Source organism: Prionailurus bengalensis, chromosome D4, assembly GCF_016509475.1.
Source record: "Prionailurus bengalensis isolate Pbe53 chromosome D4, Fcat_Pben_1.1_paternal_pri, whole genome shotgun sequence".
Taxonomy (NCBI): domain Eukaryota; kingdom Metazoa; phylum Chordata; class Mammalia; order Carnivora; family Felidae; genus Prionailurus; species Prionailurus bengalensis.
This window is the reverse complement of record NC_057359.1, coordinates 25,997,141-26,017,762: the sequence shown is the minus strand read 5'-3', so window position 1 is coordinate 26,017,762 and position 20,622 is coordinate 25,997,141. Positions and strand designations below refer to the sequence as shown.

At 44.6% G+C, this 20,622-nt stretch overlaps 1 protein-coding gene across 2 annotated transcripts in view; it reads right to left on the bottom strand.

Annotated features, from left to right (window-relative positions):
- Positions 1 to 20,622, bottom strand: part of NTRK2 (neurotrophic receptor tyrosine kinase 2) — a 338,528-nt gene that overhangs the window by 70,862 nt on the left and 247,044 nt on the right. For both annotated transcript variants that reach the window (XM_043565698.1, XM_043565699.1), the window contains 2 exons: positions 17,644 to 17,774; positions 2,971 to 3,143 (listed from right to left, as the gene is read on the bottom strand). In XM_043565698.1, coding sequence (XP_043421633.1) covers positions 2,971 to 3,143; positions 17,644 to 17,774 — 304 coding nt within the window. The remainder of the gene's footprint in view (positions 1 to 2,970; positions 3,144 to 17,643; positions 17,775 to 20,622) is intronic.

Below are 20,622 nucleotides of genomic sequence, written 5' to 3'. Positions count from 1 at the left end.
ATAATATTAGCTGTTATTGCTTGGAAAAGCCTTATCTCTCTTCCTCTTGTTGGAAAGGAATTCTGGAGAGATTCCAATAGGCAAAACTGTCATCTCCTTGCCAGCAAGAACTATGTTTTACTCCTCATTTCCTGGCGAACCTAGCAGAGGACTTGGCCATGTTGGTACTCAATGTATGGCTTCGGGGTGAATAAAAAGAGTGAGAGGAAATTGTAGACATCTGTCTTTACAGGCCAGTGCCAATGATGCTTGGGGACATGTTCATGGTGGTTTAGGGGCTAGACTCCCTTCCAGAAAGGGAGGACAGACTATAGTTCAGAGCACATTATTGTGCCTAAGAACCTGATTCTTGGCATTGAATACCTCTTGAAACCAGAGTTCATCAGATTCTGAGATCAAGCAGAAGAGATTCCTAAAAATCAGGTGCCTGCTTCTTCCGGAAGCAGGAAGGAGAGCTAAGGAGAGGTTGGTTGAGCCAAAAGCAAAAGGATCAACACATGCGTGTGCGCGCACACACACACACACACTTGGTTACATACGCATGCATACACGTATGTGCACACGCAGTGTGAGCTCACAGAAGCATTTCACTGCATATGGGTGAATACGTTTGGTTGTATTATGCTACAGTTTTTGGAAAGCACCATCTTTAAATAGACAAGTAGCTGAGATCATGGGAACAAGGGAAAAATACTTCTAGGAGCAGCTAATTTTCCTCCTTTCACATCAGAGCTGAAAGACAAAAGCTACCATCATCATCTCTTATCACCTACAAGAAAAACCTTGCAGGCACAGAGTAGTGCATCAGGATGATGGTCTCTGAACACCAAGTGTCGGCTACACATCCTTAATTTCACTGGCTTTCCTTCCCCCCCCCCCCCACAATTGTAAGCAAGGCAGAGCACGGGGACCCATCCCAGCAAGAGGACTAAATTGCACACGTATTCATGAGGCTAGAGGCGGCAAAAGTGATCCAGAAGGTGCAAACCACATGATGGCATTTTCCAAGCACAGAGGTACACTGCCCCCTCCACTGTTCTCACCGTGGTGGACTTATTATGTAAACAGCACAGTTTCTGAATCTTCCAGGGGCTGCACGAAGTGACTGCCTGGTGCCCTTTTCTGGGGAAAGCCCTTTCCAGTGCCCCCAGAAACTGGAGAAGGATAGAGAGGTCACCGTAACACAAGAGGTATAATATCCCCAGCATTGTGGATCCCTCAGTGTGGCAGAGAGGGAGGACAGCGGGGACAGCGTCTACCGATTATCTGCCACCACAATAGTCTTGACACTAGTCCTCTATGTGGGCATTATTATACCCCTTTTACTGAGGCCGACATCTTTCTCATTTGTCCTAAATTCTACTACCTACTGAGATATCACAGGCAGCACACTTGCTAATCTTTCAAAGTTGAGGGGCAGCTACATTGGAAAGACAACTGCATGTTAGAGCCAGAGGTGACACAGAGAGAATCTAACTCAGGTCCACGTGGGCTGAGGACCCACCCAAGCGACACAGCTGCTGATGCAGACTGGGAAGGAGAATCCAGTCTCCCCAGCCCACGCTACTGGGAATCTCACTCTTTCCACTCATGATCTTAAACAGGTGGGTTCCATTCGTTCCCCTGCTCAATGCAAATAAAAGCATCCCTTGGTTTCCTTCAGCAAGGAGTGTGTGGATCAGCTCATTTCTTCTGTCTCTTGGGAGGTGCAGGAGGAGAACACTGACCGGGAACCCTAGCTGGGTGACCACGACTTCTCTGCCTTACCCAGTGTAGCTCTCCCAGTGATTCCCTTCGCGGAAGCAGTTGGTTTACCAGTAGATATCATCACCAGTGGAATTCAAGCTTCTGCTTGTTGAAAACTTCCTATTTGCTTCTATGCTAAGAGCTTTCTGTACTTATCCCAACTTAGTCCTCATATCTGCCCTGCTAGCTCCGTATCACTACCTGAACAGCTGAGACACTTGCCCAAGGTCCCTTGGCTAATAAACGCCAGAGCTGAGATTCAACTCCTCACTATTTCAGAGTATCTTCACCTTGACCCCCGGATTATGGGCACTCAGCATCATCTCTCACTTATTCTGTCTTGAGACCCCTCCCTGTCATAAGGTGGGGGACTTTCTAGGAAGCCACTGGTAAACTAAAATCTAATTAGGTTAATGCTAGAGATCCAAGTGACACGGACCCTATTTTATAACCCAGTGGCTCCCTTATATAATCAACATTTCCCCCTTCCTTGCCTTGCCTTCTTCTAATGACCCTGTTTGCTACAAAACACCTCTAGTGAAGGCTGTCCATCTTTGCAGGGCTTCAGGGGCTCAGCAAGAACCATAGCCCGTGTTTCCAATGGTCCCGTCCAATGTTTTTTGACCTCCTTCCTTCCAGAGCTTTTGCTCTATGGATTCTGTTCTTTTCACCACATCCCTGACCTCCTGACCTCCTGGGTCTCCATTTTGTTGTCAGGTTAAAATCCAACTGCTCATCCCTCCGCCCTTGACTCCTCCTCACTTCTTTTACACATCCTGTGCCTACTCTGGGCTCTCCACTCCTGGATGACCAAACCTCTCACCGTGACACCTTAGTCCCTTAACTCACTGATTCCTTAGCCCTGAAGGACACTCCTCTCTAATCCACCTGGCAAACTCCTACAGATACTCTACGGTCCACTTCAAATGCCAGGTCACATGCCATTTCATTAACAAATGCTCAATGAACACAGGTGCAACTAAGTGGAATCGCTCACATCGCATGCTGTAGAGTTAGTTCATTAAGACAAGAACATTGCCGTGGCCTCAGTTTCTTTCTCTGTGGTACACGGTGGTGGTGTCACCAGGAGAGGCCATTCTAGAGAAAGTTCCAAGTGACCCTTGGACCTTCCCAGCAACTGCTGGTCCTCACCCTCCATCTGTCTTAATCATGAAGGCCTGCACCGTCCTCAAGCCCCCTCCCATCCCATCCCCCGCACCGCACCTGAGGAACTTGTTGAGATCCCCGTGCTTCATGTACTCAAAGACCATGATGAGCGGGTCGCCCTCCACACAGACACCGTAGAACTTGACAATGTGCTCGTGCTGGAGGTTGGTCAGCAGCTCTGCCTCACGGTGGAAGTCCTTGCGGGCGTTGTCACTGGCATCCTTCAGCGTCTGAGGATGAGGGGCAGACAGAGGAGAAAAATCAACACACCTTAAACTGACATCAAAGGGAAAGGTTGTGTTGAGAAGGAAGTACTTCAGTGAGCCCCGAGGTTCGTAGACGGGAAGGAAATCCATCTCATTTACCATACAAAAGATTGGAAAATTGCCTAATTCCTGAAGAAATACCGTTTGTATTAATAACTGAGGAAAAGTCCCTTATGGGTATGGAATGCTTTACGGTTCACGAAGCGCTCGTACAGATGTTTTCTCAGTAAGTAACAGACATGAGCTTTTTATAGTCTTAACCCATTTTTTTCTCTATCATTACCCAGTTATCACCACAGACTTCTCTTCCCTTTTGGTACCTGGTTTTCAAGGATGCTATGTGCCGCTCACTTCCGCTCACATAACTTTAAGAAAAACTTGATATTATGGAAATATCCAGTAGATAGGAGAGCATACTGAACCCTCGTGCACCCATCTTTCAGCCTTGACTGTGATCACTGGGCCAGCATTATTATGTATCCCTTCAGAAAGGCTTCACTCGTGCTCACCCACGCTGCCGGCCCAGGAGAAGTCCCGATCTGGGGAGGTCCAAGCAGGCCGGTCACGTGGCCAAGATGAAGGTGCCCAGGACAGTTCTCTTCTCAGACCACTCTGCCCCCACGGTGTCATAGCAGGGCAAAGCTGCCATGGGCTGATGACATACACCTGCACCGAACTCCTGTCCTGTGCCGGTCTCTGAGCCAGAGCTGTGGTGACATCGGGAAGATACTGACCCATGTCCTGGCCTCAGGTGCTTATGGGCAAACAGGGAGATGAGCCACATTTATGATTAACTATAACTCAAGTTTAAGACATGTATCCAATGTGAGCTCCCCTGCATCTCTGTCCAGTTTGATCACTTGACATGCTTCTCTTGAAACCTATGCTCCCACCTTAAGAAAGATCCACAGCTGCCCAAATGACATCAGGCCATGCCTTCCTGTCTCTGCGTGTGTTCATTCCTCTGCCTGGAGTCCTGACTCGGGCATGGGCACTGGTGTCCGAGGTTGAATGATACCCATACAAAGGCGTCCATGTCCCAACCCCCAGAATCTATGAATATGTTACTTGACATGACAAAAGAGACTTTGTAAATGCGATTACATCAGGATCTTTTTTTTTCTCCGTGTTTATTTATTTATTGTGAGAATGGAAGAGGTGCAGAGAGAGGAGCAGAGAGAGTAGAATCACAAGCAGGCTCCGTGCTGCCAACGCAGAGCCCGACCTGGGGCTCAATCTCATGACCACGAGGTCACACATGGTGGAAACACTTAACCAACTGAGCCACACAGGGGCCTCTAAGTGAAGGATCTTGATGTGGAGGGATTATCCAAGTAGGCTCAATGTCATTCCAAACAAGGGTTCCTGGGTGAGAAGGGTGGGAGGGTCAGGAGAGAGAAGGTGTAAGGTAGGAGCAGAGGTCAGGCAGTACAGAAGCTGCTACACTGTTGGCTTTGAGGGTAGAAGAAGGGGCCACGAGCGAAGGAATGAAGGTGGCCTCTAAAACCTGGAAAAAGCCAGGAAACGTCTTCTACCCTGGAGCCTCCAGAAGAAGCCAGCGCTGCCGACATCTTCCCTTTATCTTTAACAAAACTGATTTTGGATGTCTGACCATCAAAACAACGAGAGAAATTATCTGGGTTGCTTTAGCCACTCCGTTTGTAGTAATTTGTGACAGCAGCCACAGTTAAGGGACAGGGAGAAGGGACGGCCAGAGGACTCCTCCTGGTAGAGGTGGCATGTGGGTATGTGAATCCTTTTTCCAGAGACTTCCATCTGTCTTTATTGGTGTTAGAGGGCAAATGTGAACATCCATAATCACTCGGGAACAGAATGAAAGCATGTCGCCTGCCAGAGGTGTACCACACACTGCGTCAGGGTCAACGAGCACTGCCAGGCTTCTGGTGGTCATGTCGCGTGTTACAGCTCATTGCTGCCTTGACTCTGCTCTCCTGGGTGGGAGATACTCCTGACCTGGGCAACTTCTAGACCTTGGAATGTGCCACAAGTCAAGTTCCTGAGGGAAAGACTCTGGGATAGAAGTTAGCAGCCAAGACATTCATTGGGGCATGCTCTTGGGATTAGCACCTGCTGGGAGGGATTGGGCACCGGGGGAGTGGAGCTGTGTCTCAACACTCCCCCACAAGGCCTATGGGATGACCCTTCAGAGCTGTCCTGAGTTTCAGCCAAAGGGGCTGGGCCTTTGTAGCTTTGTATCAGTCAGCCATCAGACGGAGGCCACTGGGAAGGGAGTGTGATCTTGAGTGGCCTTTCTGAGCCCCCACAGGCTGCTGGTAGCTGAGGACTGACTGAGGCTTCCTAGCAAGTGAGGGAGCAAATCCTTCATTCCCAAAGGGGGTCAGGAGGCTCGTCATCGAGTCTGCCACACGATGACTTTGCAATATGTAATTTACCATGCCCAGGGCTGCTCTCCCAAGCAGGGAAAGCACAGGAGGGCACCGATGAATATGCAGGGTCTGCTTCATATCAGCGACAAGAGAACATTAAGATGACAGAGGCAACAGCAAGATCACAAAGTCTTTTCTGCTACAATCCGTATAGAATCTAGTGTTTTCACGAACTGCCTTTAGCAGGATTTGAAGCTTTCTTCCCATTGCTGACCTGACCCAAGGAGACAGAAATTATACCTACAGTTTTCATTAGGCTACAGGCAGTTACCTCTTATGCCAAAGCCTGGAGGTACCGACGGAAAAAAGGGTCTGGTGGTGGGGTTCCCCCATTCTCACATTAGAATGTGGTTTTCCAAAAAGCATCCCTTAAGAGCACCTGCTTTGAAAAGTGAGCTGATTTGGGCCAGCAAGTAGTCAGAGAAGCCATAAAATTTTGGTAGGGCTGTTGCCATGGTAACTGCACATTTCTTCATTTAATAACAAAATGAACAGAGGCTGAAAGCCTGCGTTTTGGGGCTCTGCTTCCTCGAAGCTCCAGAAACTGGTCTTGTCCCCATCCAAACTAAGCTCCTCTTGCTTGTCCCCATCCAAACTAAGCCTCCTCATGGGAGGCATGAAGTGCTTATCTTCACGACCTGTTTAGGTCTGTTTTATCTGTGGGCCTGCTTTTTAGGTGTTTTTTAATCCAACCAGTGCCTAACTTCTAGGTAGAAAAATAAATCACAGTTAGGGCAAGAAGATGGACACAGAGGACGTGGACGTTGCCATTGACTGGGAGCAAAATACACACATCGGAACGTCTCCTGTACTTGGACTTGCATTATGGTTTTGGGTACGTGTCTGTCTCCACTACTTCCGCTGACAACAGAATCCAACGTTGGGCAAATAAAAGAACCCTGGACCCACGAGATCTGTGCAAGCTAGAGATGAGAGAGCACTGGAAAGGGCTGAAAAGTGGACGTTCATGTGGAAAGGTAGCGAGTGGGCCCGAGTACATGTAGAGAAAGCAGGGACGAGAATGTAAGGATGAGGAGGAGACTTCCCAATGTCTTCTCTCCTGGAGGGCTGGCCCCAAGCGGTTGTGTTCTCCTTCTGGTCGAAAGACAGATCCTCACAGGGCACCTGGGTGGTTCAGCCCATTGGGCGTCCAACTCTTGATTTTGGCTTAGGTCATGATCTCATGGTTTGTGGGGTCAGGCCTCACGTCTGGCTCTGCACTGGCAGGATTCTCTCTATCGCTCTCTGCCCCTCCCCTGCTTGCTCCCACTCACTCTCGCTCTCTCTCAAAATAAAGAAACAACAACAACAGAAAACCCCCACAAATGACAGATCCTCACAATAGTGGGACTCAAAAAGAAGGCATTCTAGCTTAGAATTAAAAAAAAATCTGGGTTCAAATTCTGACTGCTCTGGATCTCTCTGAGCTCTGGTTTTATCCTTTGTGGAGTGAGGGGAACAATGTCATCTATTTCTCAGGGTCACTGGGAGGACTGAGTGAGGTAGTGTAAGCCAGGAGGCCTCCGAGGGTCCCCGGTAGACAGTGATATTAGAAATCAAAACCACAACTAGGCCTGCATCTGATTTGCTCACATGAGGAGGCAGGGAGGCCCAAAGATGCATGGATAAGGTACAGAGATGGCTCAATATGAGAACAGCGGTACCCCGGGCTGCCACCATTTCCCTCCAAAAGCCCTTTGAAGCCTGTGATGTCTTCTCAGAGATAAAGTATCCTTACTCAGAGGCTGCCCTGTGTCACTGAGATTATTTCTAGGGCCTCAGCCTATCATTAACATTGAACTAGAGAAGACTACTGACCCCTTTAGGGTATTACCACAAGGCATGAAAAGATTCTTCATGTACTCTCTCTTCATAAGTTTTAGCTATGTAGTATTGATTCCAGAATGCTAGACTGTGTGTGTGTGTGTGTGTGTGTGTGTGTGTGTGTGTTTGAGAGAGAGAGAGAGAGAGAGAGAGACAGGGAGGGAGAGACAGGGAGAGAGTTCGGCAGTGGGGTAGAAGGTGGGATGGAAGAGAAGACAGAATTTTTGTTGGGGGGGGCACCAAACTAAAAGAGCTAATGAGCATCTCACATCTCCATTTCCCCAAGGCACTATGGGAAGAGACTGTGCTCTTAGTGTAATGTCAGAAGCTGTGCTTCAGTAAAATTTTTGGATTTGAGAAAGATTTCACTATTCATGGGGTGAGTGCATCCTACAAACCTAGCTGCATCCTATGTGCCCATCCATTTTTGCATGTTGGGTCCCTTTTCTAAATTATGATTCAATCCTATTTTAAGAGATTCAGAAAATATGGCAGTAACAAGTTGGGCAAAATCATCTTCTGAATTTGGCACTCAGAGGGCAGAATTTTTCTCAGGGTGGAACCATAGCCAGACAGCAATCAGAAGCTGGAAAAATCCTGCTATCAACCCTATTTATAAAAATCATCTCTGTTTTAGTACCACGGCTGATTGTCATTTTACTCAATTAAAGGAGGCTTGGCTGGTTCCCCGAGTCCTTGGCAATGGACATGAGGTGGCAGCTTCCCTCACTGACAATTCCCTCCACTTAAGTTTCATTTTGACAGGCATATTTGCCCCATCAGTAAGCATTGCTATTTTCTTACTCCTGGTGTCTGCTTTGTAGCTTCATTCCTTCTTATTCCTGGTGAATTTCCTGACACTTCAAAAGCTACCATCCTTTCTGAAGACATTCTCAAGGGAGAGGTCTCATCCAGAGCTACAGAGAGTTACTGCCTTGAGCACACACTGATTCAGAGTTGGAAGAACTGAGCAGCATGCAATAAACTTCAGCACAGAACTGAGAAACTAGCGAAGGCAAAATGGAGGCAAGGGGGAAAAAAAAACAAAAGGAAAATTAGCATTCATCGCAAATGCTTCCACAAAATATTAAGGCTAACTAACTGGAAGCTCTGAGGAGAGGCGAGAAAGCTTATTTGAAATCATTGGTGTGATTGGATGTGGTAGGATGTGACAAATGATCATTGCATTTCAAAGTACAGGTGGCTTAGGAAACACAAGCTTGTGTCCTTGTTTTAAACACTAATCTCATATTCTTCTTCTATAATATTTAACATCATAGAAACAAAGTTAAGGTGAAGTATAAAAACATAGAGATTATTATGGTAGGACTTCATTATGCCCAATGCCTATTACCATGCTTAAAATATGGAGGGCAGGGAGTTAACTCCCATATGAAACAACTAAGATGCATGAGAATGTCTGTCAACATGCCTAAGTTCTTCCGGGTCAGGATAATTGATTGCATCTAGCTCTGCTGATAATGGAGACTGTTGAGCTTTCCGATACCTCTTAGACCTGTACTATTCAATATGGTAGCCAACAACTACATGTGGCTGGTGGTCTTTTGAACTCTGGCTGATCCAAATTGAGATGTACTGTAAGTATAAAATACACACCAGGTTTTGAAAACTGGCAGTGTATAAAATATCTCATTAATATTTTTATATTAATAGTATGTTAAAATGGTATTTTAGATATGTTGAGTTAAATAAAACATATGAATACAGTTATTTTCATCTGTTTCATTTTACTTTTTAATGTGCGTACTAGGAAATTTAAAAATGCAAATGTGACTTGCATTTGTGCTCACATTATACTTCTGTTAGATAGCACTGTTCCATAAAAGCCATCTCAAAAGACTATCAACGGGTCAACCTGCCTCTTGCAACTGTTGGAAAACAACAGTAAACTGAAATAGAATTAAGGCAGACACCCTTCTTATAAGGTTCTTACAGGCAACAATTAGCCAAGGATTTAGAGTAAGCTGTAGTCATGATACTGTGTGATTCTTCTAACTTACAGGGTCTTCTCTAAAGAAAAGTAGAGGAAATTTTTATCAAATTCTTACAAAAGTGAATTTTGGAAGGCTATATTTTAATAAATTCAGAGATAGGAAGAGCTTTATAGAAATAAGATCTTAAAAATTAAAGAGAGTGCAGTGTGCCTGGGTGGCTTTGTCAGTTAAGTGTCCAACTCTTGGTTTTGGCTCAGGTCATGATCTCCCAGTTTGTGAGCTCAGGCCCCATGTTGGGCCCTGTCCTGACAGTGTGTGGAGCCTGCTTGAAATTCTCTCTCTCCCTCTCTCTCTTTGTCCCTTCTCCACTCATGCTCTCTTTCTTTCTAAATAAATAAATAAATAAGTAAATAAGTAAACTGAAAAAAAAAAACTAAGCAGAGTCCAATAGATGGCTTGCCTGCATTAAGGCAATGAAAACTAATTAAATGATTATATGAAAATGAAATTGATCACACTCAGTGCTCACTATGTATTAGAAACCAACACCTGTGTATATCAACTCAATCATATGTAACTGGCCTTTGCAAGGACTTTAATTATGTACCAAGTGACAGCTTCAAATACAAGATTCATAGCCAGGGTGTTGATTGCTGCTATCTTTATTTTCACAGCCATGCTGACTCTTATGGTTCAGAATCTAACAAGTTGACCATCCAATGGGAAACACAAGGCCAAGTCCTAATTCACACACTTTAAAATGTTTACAATCATTTGGGTACTGAAATTGATGGTTTATGCGTACATATCACATCAAGTTGCATATTACAAATGCTAAGTCTTTGGAAGACATCAAACTAATTCATAGCAACAGTCATATTAGAAAAATATTGACTCAAAGGAATGAATCAGAAGTTGTCCTCCAGCATGGGCAGCTGCAATATATTTACCAGCTTTAAATACAATTAAAAATTGGAGCCAATTGCACTAAACTTGCTGATGGATCATGGTAGACCAAGACTCAATTGACAGTTGGCTTATCATGTTAAAGTCAATTAAAAAGCGGGGCAGTCAATTAAAAAGTGAGGCACAGATTCCAGAGATACAGAAGTGTGAAATGAAGCCTCCAGCTATGTTGAATACCAGATGAGTCCTCATTCCAGTGAAAGGCACTGTTTTGGGCTTAGCATGTCTGAGAAGATGGGGATAAATTGTAGACAAGCCAGAAAATAGGGTTAACAAGACAACTTAACAAGACAAAAAACAGATCTCTTGTCAAAGGTTAAAAGTTGAAGTTACTGGAAAGGGGACACTGGTGGAGCAACTTAATCACCGGGGCCCTGACTCAATACAAGAGGGACCCTCACCAGGCAAATGTTGCTCTCAATCCTATGCTGTATGGGAGTGCACACATTTCTCACACAGCCCTCACCCCCCCCCCCCCACGCGCGCACACACACACACACACACACACACATCACAGATACACATGTGCACACACCCACACACATGTGCCAGGAAAGAATGGCCTTACACTAAAGTACAGTAGAAATCTATTAAACAATGTCTGGACCATAAAGACGATGAAGCCTTTTAATAAGCCACCATTAAAAGTTCTACAACTTCTATAACTAGAGACTTGTCAAGATGGAATTGATAGCACTTTCTGCAACATTCTGTCCTGTTAAGGCATACAAACTCTTTTTATAGGGCAGCGCTGACAGATGTTCTCTTAAATATACTAATCTTGTCATCTTCCATTTCCATGATGTGGGAACAAGGATTCCGTGTGCAGTGGAGAGAAAGTGCAGGAAGAGGGAGGAATGGGAGGCAAACCTCATGATTTATCGCATGTGAGGACTGATATGGTGACTGCCACAAAAACAAAACAAAGCAAAACAAAACAAAACAAAAAAACAAAACTAAAATGAAAGAAAGCAAGAAAATAGCCACATGCCTTAGAGATAAACGTGCCTGGGTAGAGCGCTTGAACTGATGAACTCTTGATGTCCTTTCTTGTCTATGAATTGTTTCACTCTTCTAGAATGGAAGGGAATGAGCTTTCCTTTTTGAGCCCTTATTCTGCCCTATACATATTCTGAGATAATTGGCTCTAGTTGCTTCTTCCCCACAGATGGCCTCATCTGTGCCATGTGACCACCTTGGGTAGTTGGTCCACAGGTAGGTGGCCTGGCATGAAGACAGAATAGAGCAACTGAACACACAGTATCTTCCTTCTTGAGCAATCTGCATTGGGTGGGGGGCGGGGGGGGGGAGCACAGAGACTACGTGAGCAGCAGTTGGCCCGGAAGCAGAAGTCAAATGTTAGGAAACAGCAGAGGCAAGAGATAGCTACACTCCATCAGCAGGGAAACCTCCCTGGCGTTTCCTGCTGAGAGGATAAAGAGGGCACAGTCACAAGGGCCACCTCAGATCCAGAGTGAGTTTTTAGATCCCAGCTGTTCTAGCAGTGAGGCCTAGCTGTCCTGTAGTTCCTATTTGAGTTGGTCATATTCCTTTTTTTTTTTTTCTTCTCAGACTTTTACCCCTTTCTTCAGGGATAGAATCTCTCATATTCTTTCAGGGAAGCATGGTTCCCCACGTTCAGTCCATGTGTGTTGTGCAGAGTTGACCCACCATCCATTTGCAAGAATATGTACGTGACCCAGTCCTGGATATTCAGACTATTATCCAGAGAGTCAGAGGACTTGGTGACCCAACTCAAGACAACTAGCCAGTAGGAAGTTGGCCCTTGGACTTTTGTGTAATTGTTGGGGAAGAGGAGCTCTCTTTTGGGTTGCTGGATGGCAGGATCCAAGCCCATAGCTGTTGCTTAGATAGCTCACCACAGTGTGGGGAGAACTTGCCTGGGAATACGGTCAATACAGAGGAAAGCAGACCCGAGAGAGCAGGGAGAACTGATTTCCTGGATCCATCAGTCCCTGAAGCAAGGATACCAGTAGCTTGAACAAATAAATTTCCTTTACTTCTTAAACCAGCTTGAGTTAGGTTTCCAGTGAGCAGTCTCCTGCTCTTCTCCTCAAAGCCGATTGTGATGTTTTGTTAACATTCATTCCAGAATCCAGTTTTCTTTATTTCTGCCTATTTCCTTGAATTACGTTTCTACTGGGAAAACAAGAAAAGTATCTGTCGACCTTACACGCAAATGAGCACAACTAGCACTTGATAAGTGGCACTGTGTTGAATTTCTTCAACTTGGTCTACCAGGGCATGTGCAAAATTCAGTCAATAAGAGTGTGGTACATGGTAAGCATCATACTGACGGGGAGGCCTGAGTTTTAGTCCTACGTCTGACGTTAAGTGACCTTGGTCAAGCTATGTGACCTTGGATGAGTCATTCATCTTCTCTGGGTTCCCGTTTCTTCCCTCACAAAAGGTGGGAGTTAAGCTAAAGAACATCAGCTAGTAGTTCTATATATCTGCATAGTGGTTCAATCATTTCTAAAATGACTTCTCATTAGATTACACTATCCTCTATATATCATCTTTACAGTGCCTCTCAGCTATAAAGTTCTATGATTATCAGTGGCTCATCAGATCATTTCCTTACCTAGAAACGTCAACTGCAGACTCTTCACTTTTTCAAAGGCTATTTTTTCTATAGTTTATCTGTCCACCCGTCTATCCTTTTGTTCACTCAACAAGCACTGATTCCATGTTACTAGATATTAGACAATGTGCTAAAAAGCATGGTTCTTGCCCTCAAAAATACCGCTCTAATGGAGGAGACCCACAATCTTGCCATTGATTAACTAAGCCCACGGATACATATAGAATGCACAACCTTGACAAATGCTGTGAAGGACAAGGGCAGATGCCTTACTAGCATGTAATAGGGAGGTCTGACTTAGCTGGGGGAGCAGGCAAGGGAATGTATCTCCGAAGAGGAGCAACCTGAGCGGAGAGCTGATGGATTAATGGGAGCTGTGTGCATCGAGGGGGCGAGGTAGGGCTCTCCAGACACAGGAATGGAAAAACATGCTGGATGTGACTTTGGGGCTGCCGAACGGTAGTGTGCCAGAGGGCTTATCAGTCAACTCTTCCAAAACCCTTGGTGAAGAAAATCATCCTTATTTCCTCTGTTAACAAGAAGATATTCAGAAACATGAAATGCAAAAATCCCAAAGGAAGTGCCTGCTGAAGTCAGATTTCGTCCTTTCTAGTCTCAAATGTTCCTCTGCTGGTGCCTCTCACTCACTTTAACTTACCCCTCAAGGAAGTCACTCCACTTCCCTGGGTCTTGGCTTTCTCATCTATAAAACATGAGGCTTGGGTTCTGTAGGATTTCTAAAGTCTCTCTCGTGTGCAGCATTTTATGTTTCTGGAAATACTCCTGAGTTAGTGGAGAGGGGGAGGAGAGGCCATGAATCCTACAAAGCGCACTTGTGGCTATGTTTAAAAAACAAAAATCCGCATGCATTCATAGTACAAGAAAATGTTGTAGGCATTGTAGCTATTGAAATGCAGGTTGGAGAGAGCCAAAAATAGCTAACGCACCCACAGCTAATGCAGGGAAACTGCCATGAAGCGTTTCCTTGGCAATTGAGTTACTTAAAGGTAAAGTAACTCATTCTGATCAAAGACTGGTTTCTCTGCTTCTCATTCTCTTTATGGGCTCTTCAATTGTAATACAGTGTAAAGAGGAAAAAAAAATAATTGTCAAATCTATTCACTAAAAAACAAAGGTCATCCAAAAATATCAAGAAAAGGTCAGTCTGGTTGGCTCCAAACAAGCAGATACTCTAAAGGGAGAGGCACGCTCAGCCCTCCTGCACCCTCGAATGCCCTACACATGCCTTAGGATCACTTCCGTCTCAAATCGGTTCCCGTGGATCCCTCCAGTTCTGAAATCACTTGGGGCAGGCGACGCCAGAATTTACAGGAAACTGACATCTGTCAGTCTGAATGCAAAGTCTTGGATTTCAAACCAGTCAGCTCCTTCTAGAGAAAGAAAAAGGACAATAGCTGCAATTTCTTAGCATACATAATCAATGCTGCCGGGGTTGCTAGGCAACGGGCAGAAAGCCTGTCAAACATCCCTGGGTGCCTCCAATGGGAGAGAAGCAGCTCCCGCAGCCACTCCTCAGAGGTGACAGTCTGTGCAGGCCCCGGAAGCTGCATTCAGCTTGTCTCATTCCTTAAAAATTCGCTTTCCTGTGGTTAGGGCCAGAACCATAGACGTTTTCCTCCCAGGCTCCTGGGATAGTCTTTGAACACACTTTCAATTGGCCAGCTCGCAGCCCTAAAATTGAGCAGGTTGGGCTGGAGACAGCAGCTTTGTAAAAGGCCCATGTGCTATTCTGATCCATTCATCCAGAGCCTGTAGAAGATCCGACTCCTTCCTTGTGAGGTTGCAGCCTGTGGATCCCGGAAAATTAACCTGGGCATCCTCTCTGAAGCTTGAAGTCATTCCAGCGAACATAAACAAAGCCTTTGATTTCAACAAAACTGCACATGCAAGATCACTGAGCTGAGACTTCCTAGGTGTGCGACCTTGAAGTTGGAACTGCATTTTTGAGCTGCAGGCATTTTGTCCTCTCTGCTTGAAACAACAGTTGCATTTGAATTTCAACAAGAAGGACCTGGCAGAGGAGGAGTCAGGATTTGATAAAAGGGAAAAATCCAAGTTTTTGTTCCTTGGCTTGTCTCTTGTTTGTTTGTTTGCTTGTTTTTAGCGGTGTTAATTAACAAGCACTCTTCATAGGTCATTCATTTGCGAACTTATTTGGCAAAGCCAGGGTGTCTATGAGGACTAGGTCCTGGGTCTAGGTCAGAGGTGGGATTAGGGCTGTGACTGTGATTCAAACCAGAGAAGCCTCACCGACAGTAGCCAAGGGAGATGTGACCACGTGGAAGCGTGCCCCACTGGCTACACACGGCTGATGCCGGCTGATCTTTCATCATTACCAGCCCAAGCCCTGAAACCTTATTTTGGCATGTGTTGGGAAGGAAATGTAACCCAAGAGCTGAGGGTGCCCTGGATTTAGCCATGCAACGCCCTCTCTTCGAGGGCATTCAAAGAAATACAGCGAAGTACGCAGAGAATAAGAAATGATACCAAAAAGAAAAGCTATACCCACTGAGAAATTTCTCCCTATCTGGCCGAGGTCCCTCAGCTACTCCTACACGATCATCTAGGATTCTCTAATCTCCCAGAATGTTTGTACCTTCAAAGAGTCTCACCTTGTGACCTCAAGAATCTGAATTCAGAATCTGATGGGCTGACTTAGTTCCCTGGGTGGTCTCCAAATATCAGTGGGAGGAAACATGAGCCCAGAACACAAATCCATGGTCTTCAGTGTCCTTGTGTATAACTCATGACTAGATTAGGATCAGCTCTTCCCTAAGCTTTTTCCAGCTCTCATGTTTTATCAGTCTACGAATCTACAAAAATAGAGGCACCTCTTGGTCCCATTTATCCTAAGGGGGAAAACAGAGCGGCAGAAGAGAGCAGAGCCTGCAGATATAACCCTGCCAAATGTTCTGAACATTCTGTGCTTTAAAAAATAACAAACTTTTGGGGTAAAGGAAAGGAAAGAGGAAGCAATCGCAACAGCAGGAATTAAACCCCTGCCCCCCCCCACCCCCGCCCCCAGAATCAGAGCAGGATTCTTATTTTACACCTTCTACCCTACTTGACCTCACATCTTTCTAGCATCTCCTTCCTGTTTCCTCTCCTCTGGCTCCCTTTCTCCCTTCCATTTGCTTAACTTAGTATGATGTTTATTGACACTACATTTACCCTTCCTAGAAAATTCTGTTCTTTATTCGCTTTATTTTTATTTTATTATTATGTGTATTTATTTTGAGAGAGAGAGAGACAGACAGAGTGCAAGCGGGTGGTTGGGGGGTGCAGAGAGAGAGGGAGACACAGAATCTGAAATAGGCTCCAGGCACAGAGCTGTCAGCACAGAGCCCCATGCGGGGCTCGAACCCACAAGCCATGAGATCATGACCTGAGACAAGTTCCGATGCTCAACCAAATGGGCCACCATGTCCTTTAGTCACTTTAAAATGCAGCTTTTAGAAACCTCTGGTGAGCGTCTAAGAGCATCCACTCATGTTGGTTACTTTGGAAGATAAAGAAAGCAAATGCACTGTTTTTTCCTTTGGATGAGTTTTAACAGAAACTGTGTTTAATCTGCAGGATGAGAAAGTTCAAGAAGAATTTTACCTCTCTCCTCAGTGACCTATTGTGTATATACCAGAGTATTTTAATGCTAAGTACAACAGTAATGGAATATACATCTGATTTTTTTAAACATGAAAGGTTGTCCTGATTATAACCAGTAAACAAACGCCACTCATGTAAACATTCTGTGTTTGGCAGAAACAAACAAAACCCAGTCATCTTCTGTTAAGCCAAGAAGTTGCATTTTATTATGCTAGCCAAGTCTACATTCCTTTGCCACCTAATTCATTTAATAAATATATGCCTCTTTTAAGTGGTTTGCATATATTATTCAATACCTTGGTGAGTTGTTTTTTAAAATGTTGACAATGCATATGTAAAAGATATGCTCAAGTCTTTTGCGCTATTTTTGTTAATTCTTGTGTTTTAGAGAACTCAGTGGAACTTTTGTTCCCCTCCAGTAATATTTATCTTATTGAAGGCCAGGTCTCCTTTTTGAGTTTTGGGGGAAATGGCTAGAAGTAAGGACTTTCAGACTCTTTTATTTCAGTAAGACCTTGTATCTCCTAGGGTAGTGGAATTTACAAGAGACTCCATCCACCCCAGGATAGAGTCTTGCCCACACTGTTTACAGTCCTGGGGCTCTGGGAACATTTGGGAGGGACAGGGTAAGGTATAACAGAAGACGTCAGCAGAGCAGAGGCTGAGAGGGAAAAGTGAACTCTGGTCTCCCTTCTAGAACCTTCACCAGAGACAAGCTCCAGCTGAACTTGGCTTCAGCATCAAGCAATCTGAGGAGACAGATTGAATCTCCAAGACTTAGCTGGTTGAATTCTGTTTGACCGTCCCGACCTCTACCCAGAATTGAGTTAGCATTGACTTGTCAGAGTAGCCCAAAGCTATTCACAGCCTGGAGATGGACAGGTTGCCCCTGAGAAGAAGCTCAGACAGCTAGATGTGCCCCAAACACCCTTCCCGCTGTCCATTTGGGTACAGGAAATTCGAACACATCCACCATAGCAGACATAATTGGCTCCTGAATTGGTCAAATACAAAATGACACAATGCGCTTCCACACATTAGTGCGACAACAGATAATGAGACATTCTGGAGTGTTCTCTTACCTTCACTGCCACCAAGATCTTGTCCTGCTCAGGACAGAGGTTATAGCATTCAGCTAGGAAAACTTTTCCAAAGGCTCCTTCGCCTAGCTCCCTTTTCAGAACAATGTTATGTCGCTTGATGTGTTGAACAACTGGAAAACAAAGACAGAATGGAAATTGGAATCGAGGCACGTGGAGGTAAAGGCTGAGGGTGGGAGTCAGGGGCCTGCCTCCTGAGCGTGCAGGCCTGAGACTCTGCCCTTCTGCACTGGCAAACCAGAGGAGAAACTCAGTATCCATCCTCACAGTCCGCCCAAATGGCTGGAGGGAGGTTGCACTGGCTTGCTTTCCAGGACTCAGTGGTCATTTTCGATAGAAATCAAGTAGCGACCTCCTCGTTGTCTGCGGAATGTCATTAATGAACTTCCCAGATTAGGAAAGGGGAGAGATGAGAAGGGATTGGACATCAATAGCAGGCCTCTCATAAGCCAGACACCTTGCATATACTTGTTAGTCATGTGTCTAGTGGGGAAAGGCAGAGAGAGAGCTAGGAATCCCTAATTCTTTGTTAAGAAGCCTCAGACTCCTGAGGGAAAGAGGCTCAAAGGACACAAGGGGAAAAGGCAAGGTCTGGACATTTCTAATTAAAGATTTGTCCCCGTCCCAGCTTTAGCCTCCTGCTGAGGTGGGCTAGACCATGGTTGAGACTCATTTCTCCTTCCAGAAATGTCTAGGCTGTGCTATGGCTGGCTTCCCCAGCCCATTCTAAGATCATGTCCCCAGTCTTGGTTATCCAATGCCAAGAAGAGATAAGAATAGATGCATGGTGGGAAGAGAGAATATTTCCCCCTCTAGTCTAGAGTGGGGCTGGCCCACATCAATTCATCCATACACTTTCCCAAGGAACAAGGCAGGAGGCAGCCAAGGCTTTCTGGAAGCCCATCAGCTGCAAGGAGGGGAGCAGAGCAAAGCATTTCTCAGAAGAACAGAGCCAGTGGGAAGCCCCAAAGGAGACTCTGTGGAGGACAGAGCCGTAGTGGGAGTATGTGGCTCTTCCCCCTGCCCATCAAATGTTGAACTTCTCAGCTCAAGGGTTCCACCAGCCCATTGGCCACCATTCTTTTCTGGAAGGCTCGTCCCTGAATGGCAGTATTAAAAAGAGATCGGGACGCCCTCTGGAGCTTGGAATGTCCAGCCAACAATATTCTCTCATTTTTCTCGCACAGCCCTGGGAAGCAACCTTCTCTGCATTTTGTACACAGGGAAACTGAGCCTGCAGAAATTTCAGTGATTCACGGCATGGGAACAGAGAAGTTGAAGTTTGAATTCAGGTCTGAATCCAGAGTAAATGTTGTTTTTTTTTTTTTTTTCTTCCATACCACAGTTTCTTTTCCGTTATAAATTGTGCTACACATGGCAAGAAAAATAGAATATGTAAACAATAGAATAAAAAGTAAACATAATCTCCCAGCTTCCTTTCTGTTTAGTTCACCCTTCAAAGGTGAGTTCAAATTCTCACTTCCTGAGAGTTTCCAAGACCACTTTGACCACCGACGACCTCCTTCTCTGAATTCATATTATATCATGACTTGTGCTTAGTTGAATTCTGGCTTATGTCTTCCATTCATTTCATGACTGGAAACTCCCTGAGTTTAAAAGCAACCCTATCTATCTCCTATAGTCTTGTGCAATGTCTCAGGTGCTGAGCACACAGAAGATTTATTACTGTGGTTTAATTTGATGAACTTTCTTTAAAAGTCTTTTTTTGGGGGGGTGGACACCTGGGTGGCTCAGTCGGTTGAGCGTCCGACTTTGGCTCAGGTCATGATCTCACGGTTTGTGGGTTCGAGCCTCACGTCAGGCTCTGTGCTGACAGCTCAGGGCCTGGAGCCTGCTTTGGATTCTGTGTGTCCTTCTCTCTCTGCTCCTTCCCTGCTCACACTCTGTCTGTCTCTCAAAAATAAATGAAGATTAAAAAAAAATTTTTTTAAGTCTTTTTTTTTAACTTGAATGTGAACTGCATTGTGAAAACACAAGAAAATATAAATCAAAATTCTGTAGTTGAAATAATAGTATTAAAAAGAATGCCCATAAGCCCACCATCCCATTTAAAAAACAGACTATCACTAGTATGTTGAAAGCACCGCTCTACCACTGGGACTTTCTTGATTGTATCCACTTCCCCACCCTCTTCTCGGGCCCAGTTACTACCCTGAATTTTGTGTTACTCATTTCCTCTACAGGTTTGCTACTAACGCTATATCCCTAATGAGATACGATGCGAGAATGTGTATTCTTCGCATCTTGCCTTTTTTACCCAACAACGCCCTGGAGATTGAGTTACATTGAGTTCCAGTATGTGTGTGGTAGTCATCCTTTTGCTTTTACTACTTTATAATATTTTACTACTTGTTACCTTTTTACTTTTTTTATTTACTTTTTTATTTATTTACTTTTTATTTTTTATTTTTATTTATTTACTTTTATTTTACCTTTTACTACTTTATAATATTCTGTGAGAGGACTATACCGCCATTTATTTATTCATTCTCTGTTGATGGATATGCTCTACAGTTTCTTTTTAGATACAATTTGATGTAAAATACAAGCGGTGATTAAGGTTTTGCCTTAATAGGATTTTTCCCCCGATAATTCATGTGGTTTGGAGCAATGACGGCTTCCATGGGCCTCTGGGAACTCAGGGTGATAAAAATCAAAAGGTCTTTTATGAGCAACAATATTAATGAATATAAGAATGTATATTAATTTCTCATGCTCCAGTAGCAACGGCTGAATTTAAGAGAAGAGAAATGTGTTCATTAGGTAGAGTGCCCATATAAAGAGACAAATGTAATTCTTGCAGAGAATTAGCTGCCATATTTAAATCTAATATTTAACTCCATGGTGGTCACATGTTCAGTGGGAATTAAATTGCCACTTGATTTACTTTCATCATGTCAAGGCAAGTATTTAACTTCTTTTCGTTTTTGATTTACACTT